The sequence below is a fragment of the Solea solea genome, chromosome 3 (genome assembly GCF_958295425.1).
Source record: "Solea solea chromosome 3, fSolSol10.1, whole genome shotgun sequence".
NCBI classification, from domain to species: Eukaryota; Metazoa; Chordata; class Actinopteri; order Pleuronectiformes; family Soleidae; genus Solea; species Solea solea.
Window position 1 is genome coordinate 23,458,273 of NC_081136.1, and position 20,939 is coordinate 23,479,211.

Below are 20,939 nucleotides of genomic sequence, written 5' to 3' on the forward strand. Positions count from 1 at the left end.
TTCCTTTCTCTATCTGCACTGTACTGTTGATTAAAGTCAAAAAAATCTTTCCAAAAAAAAAAGACTTAAAATCCTGAATACATGTGTTTAATCTCCAACATTTAGCAAAGGCAACGTCTAAAATATCTATCATTTAACAGAAGAGTCTGGCGTATTTAGCAGGGATCTAGAGCGCCGAGCCACATCACCACCCCTTCTGTCATATTTCAGTTCAGTACCGGATGATTTTGTGAACAAATCTTTTTAATTAACGCGGTCTAAAGATTCATGTCCATGTTGAGGAAGTACTATACTAGTACTATACTAATTGAAACAATCCCAAACCCAGTGGCGTCGAAGCATGCCGTGCCGAGTCTTGCTGGAACTGTATGGTGGAAAAGGGATTTTAGAAGTGGATCGAACAATTCTACCTACAATAATCTCCTGCTTGATGAGCTTCTCGAAATAGTTCATGGCAAGTCAGAGTTTCATCTAATACGATTGTAGCAGTATGAGCGTTGTGTTACTTTCCCCCTCGCTCATTTTCGTTTATTGGTTGCTATGGTAACACTTCCGGTAATCATTGAGGCAGCCGGTACAAAAGCGTAGTCCGCTCGCCGGCTCTTCCTCTGCTCCCATTGTCGCCTGTCACTTTTAGTGTGAGGTCACGTCTCCGATCGGTAGGTTCGCGCACTTTACTTCGCTAATCGCTTAGTTTAGTTAGTATGCTTAAACTTGGCATTGTGTTATAGGGCGACTGGTTGGGTGCTGCTCCGTGCTGTGTGTGCACGCTGCTGTGGGTTGATCGGCAGTGGTAAGTGTCTCTCTCTCTCTCGCTGGTCGTTGGTTGGTGCTAGTGGATGGCTAACGCTAGTGTGGGCGCAGGTGCATGCTGGCAGCTGCCTGAAGCTCTCTTCCTTTTCCTCTCGTGAGCGTTTGTTACTACAAGAAGGTACGTCTGTATATTGTGAAATATAATCAACTTAATCATAACGTACGTAGCGGTTGTTAATAATGTTCTTTCGATTAGGTGATCTTAACCACCTAACGGCCGCTGCTGCTTTGTAGCCACTGAGTTTTGGTTCGTGTTGGTGGCCGCTGCGGGCTCGTGTGGCGTCATTCGGTGGCCGTCGGAAACGTTACCGCCGACTGCCAGCCCAAGCATACGCCGGGCCAAAGCGATCGTTCGGCCGCAGCCCCGCACGACTGTTTTTACCGGGGATTTTCCCCCTTCTACGGAGCGAGTGTGTGTGTGTGTGTGTGTGTGTGTGGGAGAAAGTGTGCAATATTGTTTTTGGGTATTGTGTCTGGGTTAAATGGGATTTTGTTTATGTAATTTTATTTAGTTAATTTCAAGATTGTGTTTTGTAATTTAAGTAATTTGATTTTGTTTTGGTTTTCTTTCATTTTCTTTTTCCTTGTCAGTAGTGAAGTTATGTGATTTATTTAGGCCTGTGACCTGCCCGTGTTTAGTTCTGTTTTGCTTTTGTTTTGAATGTATGAATCCCCACTAATTTGTTATTATCCTCCTCCTGTTTCAGTTGCTGTAGGCCGGTGGTGGTGGTGGTGCTGGTGGTCTGGTGGTGGCATCCTCCCGTCTTGTCTTGCTGTGTCCCTGGGAGCGGGTTTTCGTCACTGAGAGTGTCTGCCACGTGTGCTTGGTGATTATTGTGGTGTTTTTCTTTGGTGGATCCCTCCCCTGCCCTAGCCTTCGTCCACTCACTTTGGCCTCAGCCCTGTTAAGGTTCTTTTCCCCCCATTTTTGTTGGTGTGAATGAGTTTTATTGAAGTTTTTAGGATTATTGTTTAATAAAAGAAACATATGTTAACTTGGAACCACGTCTCTTGCCCCCTCAGTAACCCGAACTGTGTGCCTTTATAATATTACCTAGTAATTCCCTGGGTGAAATTCCCGGGGTGGCGTTGTCGAGCTTCTAATAATTTCTTACTTTATCGCCTACCCGCGCCACACTATGATTCAGAAATTAAGTTAAACACTAATTATATATAATGGTTGACCAGTAAAGTTCACTTGAATGAAGATTGGCAACGTCCAGAAACTAGGAGTTACAAACATGGTTTCAGTCTCATTCAAATTTTGCTTACTACTGATTTTCCTTCAATAATGTAAATATTAAGCATAGATGGCCAAACGATGACAGATGTTCTGTAGAGGGTGAATTCAAATGTTGTGTTCAAATAGATTGCATTTAGTCATTTCCAAAGGGACTATTTAGATAGTTGAGGAGATGTGTCAAGATATTAGTCAATTATAAGCAAAAACATATATTTATGAAATTATTTACTCTCCCACCTCAGCCTGTCCACCCAGCTACAGTTTAAAATAATTTTGCGTTATCATATCTATTCGTCCATTTTAAGTCTTCCGTGTGTTTATAAACACACTGATCTGATAAAAGAAATTTTATAATTTAAAACTTGAAATACAAACAGTTGCACTGTAAAGATAAATGACAAAAGAACGATATGTAATTGACACATGACGTTGCTGAGGACCTGCCCCTACTGCTAGTTATTCTGCTCTGATAGGTGATGCGTAAGTATAAACATTATCATGAGTCAATAAAATAGGTGATGTAGTAAAAGGACTGAACGCAGAAAAGGGTAAAGCAGAGTAAAGTCATGAGGATTGTTTTAAACAACAAGGTGCTCTTGCTAATGTTCTCCTGCTTTTCTTCTGCTGTGTCCTCCTCCAATTGTCAGTTACACGAACAGTTTAATCTAAATGGGATGCACAAAACTGGAGATGTGATACTAGGTGGACTTTTTGCAATCAACTTCTTTTCTGCTGATCCTGACCTCACTTTTACCTCAAGGTTACAGCTGCCTACCTGCTATGGGTGAGTCTGACAGTATCTGTAGTTGTAAAATGTATAACTTTGCAGTTACTGTATGAAATATTTGCAATAATAAACACTTACATCTTTGTGTTAGTTTTGACATTATTGGATTCCGACAGGCTCAGACCATGGCCTTTGCTATTGATGAGATCAACAGAAACTCCAACCTGCTGCCTAATGTGACTCTGGGATACAGTCTGTATGATAACTGTATCCAACTAGGAATTGGATTTCGTGCAGCACTGTCCTTAGTCAGTGGTCAAGAAGAGCAAGTTACATTAAAGGAGGACTGTGTAGGATCTCCTCCAGTCCTAGGGATTGTGGGTGATTCTTCCTCCACACGTTCTATTGCCATAGCCACAGTCTTAGGTTTGTACAGAGTGCCTCTGGTAAGTTTTTAAGTCCTTCAATTCAATAATTTTTGTGTTAAATGTTTTTATTTATTTTGAATTAAATTGAATGAACTATTGCACTAATTTAAACTGTAATTAATGAAGTTCTGACAGAAGAATTACCAACCTTAAAACAAACAAACAAACTGTATTTTAGGATATGCGTTTTTTTGTTTCGTATTTTTGCAGGTGAGTCATTTTGCCACATGTTCCTGCCTGAGTGACAGACAAAAGTTCCCATCTTTCTTTAGGACGATCCCGAGTGATGCTTTTCAGGTGAATATCCAGCCCCGCTTCCTCCCTCATCACCATTCATGATATGTGTCTCATTTACAGATAAACAACACTTAAAGACTGTGATTATTCTAGTGAAGGATGATTCCAGCCTGTACACTAATCCATCTGGTCTGTGTCCACATAGGTGAATGCTATGATTCAGATTCTAAAACACTTTGGTTGGACTTGGGCAGGTCTGATCATCAGTGATGATGATTATGGATTCCACGCTGCCCGATCTTTTCACTCTGATCTGGGTCCAGCTGGTGGAGGTTGTCTGGCTTACACAGAGATTTTGCCCTGGGGTGACGACCCTGCTGAACTAACGAGAATTGTGGATGTGCTGAGGAAATCTACAGCTCGAGTGGTGATTGTGTTTGCGAATAAGAGTCGCGTGATTAACCTCATGAAAGAGGTCAGTCCTGAGAAAATATGAGGCAAAAACATTTTAGCCTTTCTGTAATTTGTTAATGTTGCTGGTTAAAGGTTTCAGAATACGATTGTTTACCAGGACAAACACAAATTTGCTTGAAAAAACACAGGTCTGAGTGTGACATTAACTATGGATACTAGATTATACTTTACTGCTATAATAACAACAACAATAATATTTGTATAGCACTTTTCATGAACCCAACGCGGCTTTACATTAAATTAATTAGAAAAGGAAAAAAAAGACACAACTAACGTAAAACCACTAATAAAAGCAGTCATTCAATCAGGGGAGGTCAGAAAAGTCACCGGTCGGTTGGGGTAATGAGTTCCAGAGAGAGGGGGCTGAGTGACTTTGAACTGGATGTGTTGGGAGATATGAAGCCAGTGCAGGTTCTGGAGGACAGGGGTGATGTGAACCCGTAGAGGATGCTGTTGCAGTAGTCAATTTTGGAAGTAATGCATTGATCAGGGTTTCAGCAGAATAGAAGGAGAGTGATGGACGGACGGACGTGGACAATCTCTTTGAGGTGGAAGGCGGAAGTTTTGGTGATGTTAATTGATATATATTTCAAAAGTGAGGTGGCTGTCAAGATGACAGGGTTCAAGCTGAACTGGTCCAGAGTGAGGCAGAAGTGCATCCAACTAGGAATTGGATTTTGTGCAGCACTGGCCTTAGTCAGTGGTCAAGAAGAGCAACTTACATTAGAGGAGAACTGTGTAGGAACTCCTCCAGTCCTAGGGATTGTGGGTATTTCTTCCTCCACACATTCTATTGCCATAGCCACAGTCTTAGGTTTGTACAGAGTGCCTCTGGTAAGTTTTTAAGTCCTTCAATTCAATATATTTTGTGTTAAATGTTTTATTTATTTTGAATTAAATTGAATGAACTATTGCACTAATTTAAACTGTAATTAATGAAGTTCTGACAGAAGAATTACCAACATTAAAACAAACAAACAAACTGTATTTTAGAATGTGCTTGCTTGCATCCAGGACTTCATTTGTGAGATGCAGTTGTTGAGGGTGGAGTATGTTGTGGGGGTGATTGAATTGGTTGTGATGTAGATCTAGCAGCATAGCAAACCAAACGGAGGCCATAGCGTCAAATTATGTTGCAAATTTGTAAACTTGTGATAATTCAATATGTGCCCAGCCACAAGAAACCTAGGAACAAGTGGGCCGAGGAAGAAGATGTGGCCATTTAAATGTAGACACTCCTCAAACTGGTTTAGGGAGAATTTTAGCCTCAAAGATTTACACCTTCTGGGAGCCAAGTGACAGTATCATCACATTGACATAGTCCAACCCCATCAGTGACATCTGATATCTGTTAGCTCAAAGGACATAAACTATTGCAGTAGTTGTTGCTGTATTCTCATGGCTGGTCACATATACAGGTGGTCAGGCAGAAGGTGACAGGCCTGCAGTGGATTGCCAGTGAAGCATGGACATCAGTTGATGTGCTCCAGACTCCCCACTTCATGCCGTACCTGGGTGGAACACTAGGCATTGCCATCCGCCGAGGAGAAATACCAGGACTCAGGGACTTCCTGTTACAAATACATCCTGACCTACATCACAACAAGACAGATGAAAATAACATGGTGAGTTTTCACTTTGTATTGATATATGTAAGAATAATATACTGTCATTAATTTGAAAATGAACTTCATTGCATGTGAACTAGGGCTTAAATTCCCGGGTGGGGGGGGCCCATCTCACTACCTGGTTAAACTTATTGTTATATTTTTATTCAGTTCCAATGAATAAAATTTTATTTTATCTAAGGGCTGACAGGTAGATGCAATTTATAATTTAAATGTATAAATGTAGAATAGACAGTTTAGTTTTTTACCTACATTGTATGTGTTTTAGGACTTATTTTGAGCTGTTAATCCTTGTAAAGCCACTGTTGTGAAGATTAGACCAGTGATAATGGTGATCAAGGATATTCTGTATGTCTGTATGATATGTTGTGTAATTTTGTGTATCAACATCATTGTGTAGCAACACTGCCATTGTTGGCATTGCTTGTTGAACATGCAACACTGTACATAGGTAAGATATTGACTCATAAGGAACAATTATTATAATTATTTACAACAACAGGGCTCAACACTGAAACTTTACTGTTTATGTATCCCCAAACAATGAAATGGGATTTTCTCACCCCTGCAGGTGAATCAGTTTTGGGAACACACATTTCAGTGTAGATTTGCACCACCTCCAGCAGGTTGGGTGGAAGCTGGAGAAGAATTATGCACTGGACAGGAAGTTATAGAGAATGTGGAGAATGAGTTATTTGACGTTTCAGACCTCAGGCCAGAGTATAATGTGTATAAGGCTGTGTACGCTCTGGCATATGCTCTTGATGACATGCTGCAGTGTCAGCCAGGGAGAGGACCTTTCAGCAACAACACCTGTGCTCATTTACAAAGACTGGAGCCATGGCAGGTGAGATATCAGTTTACACTCAACTCTTAATTTCACTTAATCCTTCGACAAAAGTTGAATTTAGTATGTAGTATGTAATATATTCATAAATAGTTAGAGAATAATTGGAAACCTGTTGGTTAGCTGAGAACCAAAAAACAACCAGTAATTGTATTTTTTTTTGTTTGTGTGTTCCTTATGTATCCGATTCTCATGTCAAAAGCTTGTGTATTACTTGGAAAAAGTCAACTTTACCACATCATATGGTGATCAAGTGTCATTTGATGAAAATGGTGATGCCTTACCAATATATGACATCATGAACTGGGTGTGGCTCCCTGACAGAAGAACTGAAGTCCAGATTGTGGGTGAGGTTAAGAGGTCAGCCTTCAAAGGTGAAGAACTCACACTGGATGAAGACAAAATCTTCTGGAACTTTGAATCTAAACAGGTTACTACTTAATTGTATAGACAACCATTGCTTTGCCTCACTCATTGGACTAGATTCATATTTTCCTGAGTCCACAGAGGGTTGCTATGGTCCATCTTATGTGAATGTTATCATCCACCCATACTTGATGGTACTGTATGTCCATGTATATACATATATGTGCACACCTACATTTTTTGACTTGGGATGTTACTCACAAAAATGCTTAAGCTGCATGTAATGCAGAGTTTTCCAGTGTAGTTGTTGGAACCCTCTGTTTTGGTTGAAGAAAGGACATCTAATAACACACTAACCATTATTGATCCCCAAAGGGCGAATCATTTGCAGCTCATCACATTAACATTACATCCAACCAGCCTGAACAATCTCACAACAGTCAGCATCAACAGATTGACAGAAAATTAAGTAATGGGAACAGAGGTAATGGAAACAGTGAACAAAAATAATTACAGATGGACAATCAAAATTATAGTTTATATATATTTATATATATTATATAAGTGCATGTCAGGTTTAAAATGCTAGATTAAGTGGCATTTAAAATGAGTAGCTGATGATAGCTGATAGAATCAAATATTTTAAAAAGTCATTTGTTTTACACCGGGTGCATAGTACTGGCAACCTGTAGGCATCAGTGTTGTTTTTGTTAACGATGGTGATGACGAAATTATTTCATTGACGCCCCTTTTTTTCATGATGATAACAAGATGGTGACGAAATGAACATGGATCTTTGATGACGAAAACATGACAAGACGTGCGTGAGTTTTCATTGAAGAGACGAAAATGGACATAAATGTTAGTGGGTGGTTTGTCAGACGAGCAAAGTGCAGAACATTTCTGCTTATTGTGCACATAATCTGTCAATCAATACCTAACAATTCCTTGGTGCGTGTTTCAAGACGGGTCAGGTGGGTTGCGACATCGCTGCCGACACCTAGCTCCCCGCCCTGGTGAATGCCGTTGGGGCGTACTGAGGACAGTCCACTGTTATCGACAGATCTTATCTGCCAGAATGCGTTGGGGTTGGCTGATAATGGAGGTGGCTTTCTTTCTTCCTTGCCTCTCCCAGAGGGACATCAATTTTTTTTGCCTGACTCCAATGATCGTGGAGCAGATCTTTAAAATGTAACAAAGGCTGCTTTCATTCCTCAAAAGATAACCAGCAAATAAAAGAGTTAAAATATTCTTAAAGACAATGTAATAAAATCAACATGCACATTTCAAAACAGTTCAGCTTCCTCACTAGATAAATTCTCTGCTGGCTTGTTTTGACCATGGACTTAGTATAGCAACTCTCTGTGTACATGGAAAATGAAAAAGATTGTAGGCGCCCTCATCCGATATAATAACATAGATTTCTCTCCACACAGCCTCCTCGGTCAGTGTGCAGTGAGAGCTGTCCTCCAGGTACCCGCATGGCCACAAAGAAGGGGGAACCTGAGTGTTGTTTTGACTGTGTCCCTTGTTCTGAGGGAGAGATCAGCAATACAACTGGTGAGTGTACAGTTTTAAACACCACAGTTCAGAGATGTTGTATGAACTTTTATCTCATCACTTTCTCTCTTTTCTCAGACTCCATGGAGTGTATCAGTTGTCCAGAAGATTTCTGGTCCAGCCCCCAGCGTGACCACTGTGTTCCTAAGAAAACAGAGTTCCTCTCCTACCATGAGCCTCTGGGTATCTGCTTGACAATCACCTCACTGTTGGGCACATTTATCTGTGTTGTTGTTCTGGGCATCTTCATCCATCATCACAGCACACCTATAGTTCGTGCCAACAATTCAGAACTCAGTTTTCTTCTCTTGGTGTCGCTCAAATTGTGTTTCTTGTGTTCATTGCTCTTCATTGGACGACCCAGATTATGGACTTGCCAACTAAGACATGCAGCATTTGGCATCAGCTTTGTGCTTTGTGTCTCATGTATCCTGGTGAAAACCATGGTGGTTCTGGCTGTGTTCAGGGCCTCCAAACCAGGAGGTGAGTCCAGTCTGAAGTGGTTTGGTGCTGTGCAGCAGAGAGGAACAGTTCTGGTTCTGACTTCTGTTCAAGCAGCAATCTGCACTGTCTGGCTTGTCTCTGCTTCACCAGTGCCTTATAAAAACACCCATTATCACAGTGACAAGATAGTTTATGAGTGTATAGTTGGTTCCACAGTTGGTTTTGCAGTTTTACTTGGTTATATTGGTTTACTGGCTGTCCTTAGTTTTTTGTTAGCTTTTCTAGCAAGGAATCTTCCAGACAGTTTCAATGAGGCCAAACTCATCACTTTCAGCATGTTGATCTTCTGTGCAGTGTGGGTGGCCTTTGTCCCTGCTTACATCAACTCTCCAGGCAAATATGCAGATGCAGTTGAGGTTTTTGCCATTCTAGCTTCCAGTTGTGGCCTCTTGGTGGCTCTGTTTGGACCCAAATGTTTTATAATCCTTGTGAGACCAGAAAGAAACACAAAGAAAGCCATCATGGGTCGTGGGACCACAACATAATATGGTTAACACTCCTGTCTCTCACTTATGCTCTGTATTTTAGAATTGTGTTGAAATTACTAGATCACAATACAGGCAATAAAGATGTTGATAAGAAGTATTTAAATTGATGTAGATTATTTTTTTCTAACCACCGATTATTCTGGTGTTGGGAGTTAATGTAATTTTACATGATTACTTATTTGTGCCCAGCCATGGAAAACCCAGGAACAAGTAGGCTGAGGGGCATTTTGAGTTCAGGTCCATTTGGAGACTGCCTTCTGCCAAAATATTCCCCCAGGAATGAAACAGACTCAGCGTGGAACTCCTTGGTTTTTGGAGAAAATGAGGATGTTATCCAAATAAACAAAGACAAAGGAGTTGAGCATGTCTCTGAGTTTGTAATTAACAAGATCTTGGAAGACAGCAGGGGCATTGGTGAGGAACAAAATGCATTATGAGGAGTGTTGAAGAAAGCCCCTGATCCTTGGCTTTGCTGAAAATGGAGCAGAAGTCGTGGGATTCAGGAGGTACACCCCAACTGCAATGGAACCGGTCTCCCAGTTTTTCCCAGGGATTATGATGGGAGAAACCCAGAAGAAGTGGCTGGCAAGGAGAGTCCAAGATGTAGAACTAGATATGCTTGCAGATGTTGCCAGACAGGAGCATGGGAACCTGGCTGGTCTGGTGTGTGACTGTGCCCAGAACGTGGCCATTGAGTGTCAGTGCTGGAACTGGATGAGGCAGAGGAACCTTCCCTAACTGAGCCAACTCTTTGTCAATAATGCAGGCTCATTTTTGATATATTCTCGGATGCCATGGGGGAAGGTGTAGACCAGGTTGGCAGGGGCCCAGCAGCGTCCAAGGCCAGTGAAGGAGCTAAAGCTGGTTCTGCCACAGGAGGTTTTGGTGCTGTAGAGCAGAGAGGGACAGTGACAAGATAACTTTTCTGTTTTAATTAACAAGGAGTTTGCTAGGAGGTGCTAGAGCACAGACTGGACATGTTGAACATACCCCTTGGGTTTTGGAGAAGATGAGGATGTCATCCAAATATACAAGACAAAGGAGTTGAGTCATGAATGCAACATATCAAAGGGAACAATGCTGAACTGTAAAAAAAATCCAGAAGACATGCATTAATCTCCAACATTTAGCAAAAGAAATGTCAAAAATCTCAACGGTGTATTTAGCAACAGCCCTGCCGAAAGTGTCGATCATGAGCACCGAGCCACATCACTACCCCTTCTGCCATATTTCAGTTCAATGACTATGCCAGATGGAGTCTGCACTCTTCCTCATCATGCAGGCAGTACTGAACGATTATTTGAACAAATCTTTATAATTAACGGGCTCTAATGATTCAGTTATATTGAAAACTGCTTTACAAATGCCGTCACAGCAGTTTCGTGTAGCCGTGCTATGATGACTATACTATACTATACTAATGGAAACGATCCCAAACCCAGTGGAGTCGAGCCATACCATTCAAATCGATTACATTTAGTCATTTGGTAGATGCCATGTTCCAAAGGGACTATTTAGATAGTTGAGGAGATGTGTCAAGATAATCGTCAATAGTAAGCAAAAACATATATGAAAGCCTCAGCCTGTCCACCCAGCTACAGTTTAAAATAGTTTTGAGTTGTCATATCTATTCATCCATTTAAACGTCTTCAGTGTGTCCATTTACAAACACACTGATCTGATAAATGAAATTGTATAATTTAAAACTTAAAATACAAACAGTTGCACTCTGAAGATAAATGACCAAAGGATATATAATTGACACATGACGTTGCTGGGGACCTGCCCCTACTGCTAGTTATTCTGCCCTGATAGGTGATGTGCAAGAATAAACATTATCATGAGTCGTCAATAAAATGGGTGATGCAGTGAAAGGACTGAACTCAGAAAAGGGGTAAAGCAGAGGAAAGTCATGAGGATATTCTTCGACAACAAGTTGCTCTTGCTAATGTTCTCCTGCTTTTACTCCGCTGTGTCCTCCTCTCTTTATTCCTCCTCTTGTCAGTTACAGGAACAGTTTAATCTAAATGGGATGCACAAAACTGGAGATGTAATTCTAGGTGGACTTTTTGCAATCAACTTCTTTTCTGCTGATCCTGACCTCACTTTTACCTCAGAGTCACAGCTGCCTACCTGCTATGGGTGAGTCTGTCAATATCTGTAATTGTGAAACATGTGTAATTGTATAATGTATAATGTATTTTGGGTTGTAAACACTTACATGTTTGTGTTAGTTTTAATGTTATAGGATTCAGACAGGCTCAGACCATGGCCTTTGCTATTGATGAGATCAACAGAAACTCTAACCTGCTGCCTAATGTGACTCTGGGATACAGTCTGTATGATAACTGTGTCCAACTAGGAATTGGATTTCGTGGAGCACTGTCCTTAGTCAGTGGTCAAGAAGAGCAAGTTACGTTAGAGGAGAGCTGTGTAGGAACTCCTCCAGTCCTAGGGATTGTGGGTGATACTACCTCTTCAAATTCTATAGCCATTTCTACAGTCTTAGGTTTGTACAGAGTGCCTCTGGTAAGTTTTCAAGTCTTTCAACTCAATCATTACAGTGATTAAATTCTGAATTCAATTTAAATAGAATTTCATTATTTTAAGTTGTTGTGTATTATAGAACATATGTTCACCTTTCTTAGAAGAAGTGGTTTGCTTTTTTGCAGGTGAGTTATTTTGCCACATGTTCCTGCTTGAGTGACAGACAAAAGTTTCCATCTTTCTTTAGGACGATCCCAAGTGATGCTTTTCAGGTGAAAATCCATCTTCATCGCTAATTATGTTATGTCTCATTTACAGCAGGGGTGAAAGAGTATGGAAATGGCATGGTTTGGTAAATGTTCAGATTAGAAAGGAATGCGAAATACATACATTTAAATTAAGTTTAAAAAGACTAAACAGACATAACAGTGGCTAATTGCCCATAATTACCTGAACGAAGGACATTGCTTTTTAATAAGAATAAGGTAAGAATGATTACAAAAGATATATAAAATATTGCTGCACCTACAACAAACACAACTTAGAGGTGAATGTGACGGTTGTCAAATAAATAAAAAGTAAGTATTATAATAAAAAATAAAGATCAATTTTAGTGCAGCATTAAGAAAACTGAACATTTTCAACTTCACATTCAGTAAGTCTAACGGTCACAGCTTGTACTCAGATTCATTATGTTTTCAAAGCACACTTTCTTTGTTAAATATGAATGTGAATGCATTACAGAGATTTATCCAAATTCTTAATACCGCTTTAATGTCAGCTTTATCTGCATTTGCACAGATTTTGCACTCTGTTTTTTCCTTGTACCTTTATTATCCACAGGTGATAGTTATCATGTTTGGCTTATCACCAGGGGCACAGCCAATTTCAGCTGAACAGTGATGTCACATTGTCTTTGTCTCCACTGCTGCTGTAGTTCATCAGGAAACCATAGTTTTCCCAAACAGCAGACCTGAAGGAGCTTGGTGGCTCCTCAGGCTCTTGCTTCTCACTTGTATTCTCCATACAAGGCTTGTCTGTGCTAACGTTAGATGTTAAACTCCTCTTAAACTGAAGTCAGTTGCTGAAAATGTTTGAGAGAAACATACGAGAATGGCGATAATGTTTCGCCGTCGGGGTGGGGAATGCAGAAAATGTGATTAAGTTCTGCTCTGTGTGGTGTGTGTAAGGAGGAAACCTAACTAAGTGATGGAATATTGTTTAATATGACATATGAGGTCCAGCTCGTAGCCTACTGGTTACTGACAATGCCACTTTGGGACTTTCACCCAAAGCTTTATTTTACGCCAATCAATCGAAGGACACGTAAATTCCACTTAAGACGCAGGAGACGTTCAAAATGTTAAAATAATGCACACTTTGGGTCGAGATAAAGCAGACTCAGAACGAGACAAAGCAGCAGGGGAAAGCTGATCGTGACGTCATCCAAGTCACGGTTTTATCAGCCAGGTGGCCAACATTTATCTAAAAAGATACAAATTAGCACTCTTATTACGGAGCTAAAACAACATTTTGAACACGGCAGTCAAAACAATAACAAACCTTGCTGTCGAGTATGATGCCCGCACAACCACAGGGGGAGAGAGCGAGACTTGCGCTGCTACCGGCATTCACCTGCAACCACACTGGTGTTAGCCGTGAGGCACCAAGCAGTATGATGCAGAGAGGTAGAGGACACTTACTGCCGCAAGCTGAAGAGACAGCGCACCTTGAGCGTGGCGTGCAAGCCCAGCTGCTCTGCAGTACAACAAAAAAACGCTATAAGCATACAGGTGGATGAGCTTCAGAGACGAGAAGCAGCGCACAGTCCTACTCACCGAGAGCCAAACAGTCTGACGCATTGGACAGGAGAGCAAAGAGCGAGACGCGGGAAAATCTGCCGCATTTATAGTTCCTTCCACCTACAATGCGTAGCTACCATTGGTGTTCAAATTAAGGCTGTCATACTGCATTAGATGGGGCACATCCATGCTGCTACATCTGCATGGTGGTTAGCGCTGAACATCATTTTTTTAAGTATACACGTGTATACCAAAAATGTTTGTGTATTTTTCCCGAACGTCCTGTCCCGAATGAGTCTTTGATGAACCAGTAACAGGATTTCTAGTGAAAGATGGTTCCAGCCTATGCAATAATCCCTCTGCTCTGTGTCCACATAGGTGAATGCTATGATTCAGATTCTAAAACACTTTGGTTGGACTTGGGCAGGTCTGCTCATCAGTGATGATGATTATGGAGTCCACGCTGCCCGATCCTTTCACTCTGATCTGGGCCCAGCTGGGGGAGGTTGTCTGGCTTACACAGAGTCTTTGCCCTGGCGTGACGACCCTGCTGAACTAAGGAGAATAGTGGATGTGATGAGGAAATCTACAGCTCGAGTGGTGATTGTGTTTGCACATAAGAGTCACATGATGAACCTCATGAAAGAGGTCAGTCCTTAAAGAGATAGGTTGCAAAACCCTTTAGCGTTTGAAAAACAGATTGTGTTATTTATACTAATATCTATAATATAGTGTATAAAACACGTTTGTGTATGACATCAACTGTGCAAACTACTTTTTACTGGTATGACTTTATATGCTTTTTTTTGGGGGGGGAAGAAACCGTTCTTGTGGTTTGAGGTTTTAGTCCGGACTGCAGCCTGTTGCCAGAGGGAAGAGTCTCAAAGAGAGTGAGGGGTCGGCCATGAGTTTAGCTGTACGCTTTAGGGTCCTGGAGGTTTACAGGTCATGGAGAAATGGGAGGTTGCAGCCAATCACCTTCTCTGCAGAGAGGATGATATGCTGCAGTCTGCTCTTGCTGATGTTACTTGCTGATGATTTAGCAGACGCTTTTATCCAAAGTGACTTACAATAAGTGCATTTAAACATTTGGGTACAAATAAGTGCTAGAAGTAAGTTAGAGCTTCAAGTTTTTTTTTTTTTTGAGAGATGTCGGTCAGACAAGTGGACATCCGTTCTGCTACATGTGTGTCGGAGCTGGGAAAAGAGAGAATGAGTTGGGTGTCATCGGCGTAGCTGTGATAGGAAAAACCATGAGAGAGAATAACAGAACCAAGAGAGTTGGTGTATAGAGAGAAGAGGAGAGGGCCCAAGACAGAACCCTGAGGGACCCCAGTAGCTAGAGGACAGGGTTCCGACACAGATTCTCTCCAGGTTACTCTGTATGTTCGGTTTTGAAGATAGGATGAGAGTAGGGTAAGTGCAGAGCCTGAGACACCTAGTTCTTGAAGGGAGGAAGTAAGGATATGGTGGTTAACTGTGTCAAACGCTGCAGAGGATGAGCACAGAGGAGAGAGAGGCAGCCCTGGCAGTGTGGAGTTGCTCAATGACAGCAAGAAGTGCAGTTTTGGTCGAGTGACCTGCTTTAAAACCAGACTTAAGAGGATCAAGAAAGTTGTTCCGGTGAAGGTAGGAGGAGAGTTGATTAAAGATAGCACGCTCCAGAGTTTTGGAGAGAAAAGGAAGCAGACAGGTCTGTCGTTATTTACTTCAGACGGGTCAAGGGTGGGTTTTTTAAGGAGGGGGGGTCACTCTGGCCTCTTTAAGAGAGTCCGGAAAGCTACCAGATGATAGAGATGTGTTAATGAGGTGGGTGAAGAAAGGAAGAAGATCAGAAGCAATTGACTGAAGAAGGTGAGAAGGGATAGGGTCAAGGGGGCAGGAGGTGGGGCGGGCAGAGGTTATTAGGGAAAGAACTTGATCATGAGATAGAGGGGTGAAAGAGGATAGAGAAGGAGTTGAATTTGTGGTGGTGAGATCAGGAAGTGGGGTTGAGAAAGAAGAGCGAATGCCATCTACGAAAAGTAGGACATCTTGTTCCTCCAAGAAGTGTGGCCCCAATGGGCCTGGTGGTCAGTAGATGACAACAATGATTAGTTTTACTGGGTGAGTTACAGTTACAGCATGAAATTCAAATGACTGTGAAGAGTGTGGCAGTAGGTAAAGAGTGAAAGTCCAGTTGGGGTTGACGAGCAGAACCAGATCCACTGGCGGGAACCAGATCCCACACAACCAGATCCACTTCCTAACCCTAACCCAACTTTTATACTTGTTATAATGCAATATACAGGTGGTGAGGCAGAATGTGACAGGCCTGCAGTGGATGGCTAGTGAATCCTGGTCATCACTTGATGTGCTCCAGACTCCTCACTTCATGACATACCTGGATGGAACACTGGGCATCTCCATCCGTCGAGGAGAAATACCAGGACTGAGGGACTTCCTGTCACAAATACGTCCTGACCTACATCAAAGCAGCAAAGATGAAAACAGCATGGTGAGAGTTGCCCTGTGACTTCGAATTTGTGAGAATTATATACTGGCAATAATCTAAAAATGAACTTAACTGCAGGTAAATCAGTTGTGGGAACACACATTTCAGTGTAGATTTGCACCACCTCCAGCAGGTTGGGTGGAAGCTGGAGGACAATTATGCACTGGACAGGACGTTAAAGAGGATGTGGAGAATGAATTGGTGGATGTTTCAGACCTCAGGTCAGAGTATAATGTGTATAAGGCTGTGTACGCTCTGGCATATGCTCTTGATGACATGCTGCAGTGTGAGCCAGGGAGAGGACCTTTCAGCAACAACACCTGTGCTCATTTACAAAGACTGGAGCCATGGCAGGTGAGATATTTACAGTAGTTTATCCTGCAATAATTATATTTATGTTGATTTCTCTTTACTGCTGTGTTTACAAATATACTGTTACACACATTAGCTTTATACAAGCTAAATACATGAAATGAAAGTTAAAAACAAGTTGATGTAGAAACTATACTAAATAGAACTAAATTCCATCTGTACTCTTATTTTCACTCTTCAGCACTGGTAACAGCTCAGGCCAGACGCATTGTTTTCAAGTTATCAATCAGTTATCTTGAGCAAATGCTGTCAACATTGGCATAGTCGTGATTAAAATTCAACATTGACATGTTATATGAGAAACTTGTGAATCTGTTGGTCAGCTGAGGCAAACAACTGCTGAGCAATGATTGTAGTTTTTGTTCTTGTGTTCCTTTTGTGTCTTATTCTATTATCCAAAGCTTGTGTATTACTTGGAAAAAGTCAATTTCACCACAACATTTGGTGATCAAGTGTCATTTGATGAGAATGGTGATGCCTTACCTGTATACAACGTCATGAACTGGGTGTGGCTCCCTGATGGAAGAACTAAAGTTCATAGAGTGGGTGAGGTTAGGAAGTCAGCCTTCAAAGGTGAAGAACTCACACTGGATGAAGATAACATCTTCTGGAACTTTGAATCCAAACAGGTTATTTCTTAATTGTTTTAGATTACTATCTCTTTCCCCCACTCATTGTCTAGAGTCATACTTTTTCTGTGAGTCCAAAGAGGTTTGCTGTGGTCCATCTCACATGTATGATGTCATCCACCCATGTGCGTGATGGCACTGCCAAGACCTTCATAGACATACATATACACTCCTGCATTATTTTTGGCTGTGGACCGTAATCACCAAATGCTTAAGCTTCATGTAACACAACACTTTCCAGTATATTTGATGGGACACTCTTGTTTTGGTTGAAGAAGGGACATCCAAGAACACAATTACCATGGTCTCTTGCCTGAAGTTGTGTAAGAACATTTGGTGATTCCCTCACCTGTCTACAAGAAGAACATACAAATGGGGCTGATCTCCTGGTGAGAAACCACTGCTTTTGTCAGGTGATATGAGATCAACTCCACGTTAGTTTGAACATAAGACCACAAAGACCCTCAAAGACCCTGCAGACAGGGAACGTCTTTTAGGATTAACCTTTATGTTTCCAGAAAGTATCCATTGAGAAGCCCACATAGGATACAATAACAGATATAGAATTTTCTCCACACAGCCTCCTCGGTCAGTGTGCAGTGAGAGCTGTCCTCCAGGTACCCGCATGGCCAGAAAGAAGGGGGAACCCGAGTGTTGTTTTGACTGTGTCCCTTGTTCTGAGGGAAAGATTAGCAATACAACTGGTGAGTGTGATGGATTAAACACCACAGTTCATAGATGTTGTATAAACATGTATCTCATCACTTTCTCTCTTTTCTCAGACTCCATGGAGTGCACCAGTTGTCCAGAAGATTTCTGGTCCAGCCCCCAGCGAGACCACTGTGTTCCTAAGAAAACAGAATTCCTCTCCTACCATGAGCCTCTGGGTATCTGCTTAACAACCACCTCACTGTTGGGCACATTTATTTGTGTTGTTGTTCTGGGCATCTTCATCCATCATCACAGCACACCTATAGTTCGTGCCAACAATTCAGAACTCAGTTTTCTTCTCGTGGTGTCACTTAAGTTCTGTTTCTTGTGTTCGTTGCTCTTCATTGGACGACCCAGATTATGGACTTGCCAACTAAGACATGCAGCATTTGGCATCAGCTTTGTGCTTTGTGTCTCATGTATCCTGGTGAAAACCATGGTGGTTCTGGCTGTGTTCAGGGCCTCCAAACCAGGAGGTGAGTCCAGTCTGAAGTGGTTTGGTGCTGTGCAGCAGAGAGGGACAGTTCTGGTTCTGACTTCTGTTCAAGCAGCAATCTGCACTGCCTGGCTTGTCTCTGCTTCACCAGTGCCTCATAAAAACACCCAGTATCACAGTGACAAGATAGTTTATGAGTGTGTAGTTGGGTCCACAGTTGGTTTTGCAGTTTTACTTGGTTATATTGGTTTACTGGCTGTCCTTAGTTTTTTGCTAGCATTTCTAGCAAGGAATCTTCCAGACAGTTTCAATGAGGCCAAACTCATCACTTTCAGCATGCTGATCTTCTGTGCAGTGTGGGTAGCCTTTGTCCCTGCTTACATCAACTCTCCAGGCAAATATGCAGATGCAGTGGAGGTTTTTGCCATCCTTGCCTCCAGTTTTGGCCTCTTGGTGGCACTGTTTGGACCCAAATGTTATATAATCCTTGTAAGACCAGAAAGAAACACAAAGAAAGCCATCATGGGTCGTGGGACAACAACGTAATATGGTTAACACTCCTGTCTCTCTCTGATGCTCTGCATTTTAAAATTGTGTTTAAATTACTAGATCACAATACAGGCAATAAAGATGTTGATAAGAAATACTTAAAATTATGTAGATTATTTTTTTTCTAACCAACGATTATTGTGGTGTTGGGAGTTTATGTAATTTTACATGATTACTTATTTAAGTAACAAGGGCAAAATTTATCACAACTCACCTTGTGCTGCTCCTGCTGAACCAACTCTGCCATGTTGCTCTCTCTCTCCAACAACAGGGCCCCAAATCACACCCACCACCACACCCAAAAAACACTTTTGCTAAAATGCTAACACTAAACACAACAAACAATCTTTTAATATATAGTCAGATAGTGTATGGTACATGATCAAGGTCGGGTTGGCATTTACACAGGGAGGGTAGGTGCATGGTTCCTCAGCAGAATCCTCCAGGACATTGTGGGACCCCGTATGTTATAAAAAGGTGACGCATAACCAGGTGAAGAAGAGGGACCAGTGGACATGGTGAGAGTTCAATTTCTTGGTGGTACAGATATATTCAAGGTTTTTGTGGGCAGTCCAAACCAAGAAGGCCTCCTTTGTGCCCTCAAATCAATGTCCCAATACTTCTGGTGCAGTGGTTCCCAAACATTTTATCTTTGAAGCACCCCTTGTCCAAGTCAATCCAGGCCCCCCCCAACCCAAACCCTTGTCCACGCACACACACAAAAATAATAAAGTGAATAATTACAAATGTTTATATGCAAAAGTAAACAACAGTGAATAAAAACTCGAAGTGAATATGGATTAAAAAAAACCTGTCCTGTGCTTCCATATAAGGTAGACTTCAGGGTCTATAATGCCATGTCGGGGGCAGGGGACCTCTTAAGGGGCACTTTGGACCTGTTGAGGACCATGAGAAGAGCAGTCGCTGTGTTACGATGATAAAAATGAGCCATCACCATAAAGCGTTGCAGTTATTTACGGGTGTCAGGAACTGCAGAGACTTAAGTTAGGTCCATCTGGAGACTGCCTTCTGCCACAATATTCTCCCAAGAATGAAACAGACTCGGCGTGGAACTGAAACCTTTCTGCTTTAATTAACAAGGAGTTTGCTAGGAGGTGCTAGAGCACAGACAGGACCTGGTGAACATACTCCTTGGGTTTTGGAGAAGATGAGGATGTCATCCAAATAAACAAAGACAAAGAATTTGAGTCATGAAAGCAAAACTGTAGATCAGTGAAAAAGACTTAAAAATATGGAGTGGCGTTTAGCTCACTTTGTAGAGCTGCCACCCCATGTTGAGGCTGCAGTCCTCACTGCAGGTACCCCCAGTTCATATCGGGCAGCCCTTTCCTGCATGTTGTTCCCCCCTCTCTGCCTCCCCATTTCCTTTCTCTATCTCCACTGTACTGTTGATTAAAGTCAAAAAAATATTTCCAAAAAAAAGACTTAAAATCCTGAATACATGTGTTAATCTCCAACATTTAGCAAAGGCAATGTCTAAAATCTCTATCATTTAACAGAAGAGTCTGGCGTATTTAGCAGGGCTCTAGAGCGCCGAGCCACATCACCACCCCTTCTGTCAGTTCAATAACTGTGCCAGATGAAGTCTGCACTCTGGTCATGCAGGAAGTACTGAATGATTCTGTGAACAAATCTTTTTAATTAACGGGGTCTAAAGATTCAGTTACACTGAAAACAACTGCTTTACAAATGCCGTCACAGCAGTTTCATGCAGCCATGCTATGATGACTCTGCCCATGTTGAAGAAGTACTATACTAATGGAAACAATCCAAACCCAGTGGAGTCGAAGCATGCCGTGCCGAGTCTTGCTGGAACTGTATGGTGGAAAAGGGATTTTAGAAGTGGATAGAACAATTCTACCTGCAATAATCTCCTGCTTGATGAGCTTCTCGAAATAGTTCATGGCAAGTCAGAGTTTCATCTAATACTATGATTCAGAAATTAAGTTAAACACTAATTATATATAATGGTTGACCAGTAAAGTTCACTTGAATGAAGATTGGCAACGTCCAGAAACTAGGAGTTACAAAGATGGTTTCAGTCTCATTCAAATTTTGCTTACTACTGATTTTCCTTCAATAATGTTAATATTAAGCATAGATGGCCAAACGATGACAGATGT

The 20,939-nt window shown here is 41.6% G+C and overlaps 1 protein-coding gene and 1 long non-coding RNA gene across 3 annotated transcripts in view; both read left to right on the forward strand.

Moving 5' to 3' along the window:
* LOC131456022 (extracellular calcium-sensing receptor-like) overlaps positions 1 to 18,792 on the forward strand; it is a 41,565-nt gene extending 22,773 nt beyond the window's left edge. Inside the window, exons 2-9 of the mRNA XM_058623975.1 lie at positions 2,935 to 3,229; positions 3,422 to 3,508; positions 3,654 to 3,923; positions 5,341 to 5,547; positions 6,122 to 6,397; positions 6,600 to 6,827; positions 8,200 to 8,323; positions 17,882 to 18,792. Coding sequence (XP_058479958.1) covers positions 2,935 to 3,229; positions 3,422 to 3,508; positions 3,654 to 3,923; positions 5,341 to 5,547; positions 6,122 to 6,397; positions 6,600 to 6,827; positions 8,200 to 8,323; positions 17,882 to 18,792 — 2,398 coding nt within the window. The remainder of the gene's footprint in view (positions 1 to 2,934; positions 3,230 to 3,421; positions 3,509 to 3,653; positions 3,924 to 5,340; positions 5,548 to 6,121; positions 6,398 to 6,599; positions 6,828 to 8,199; positions 8,324 to 17,881) is intronic.
* LOC131456174 (uncharacterized) lies at positions 502 to 1,815 on the forward strand. Of its 2 annotated transcripts, none has more exons than XR_009239879.1 (4): positions 502 to 659; positions 732 to 793; positions 865 to 931; positions 1,010 to 1,815. It is a non-coding gene; the product is annotated as an uncharacterized LOC131456174 (long non-coding RNA). The 2 variants fall into 2 exon arrangements; XR_009239878.1 differs by having other exon boundaries at positions 1,521 to 1,815.
* Positions 18,793 to 20,939: the final 2,147 nt, after the last annotated feature.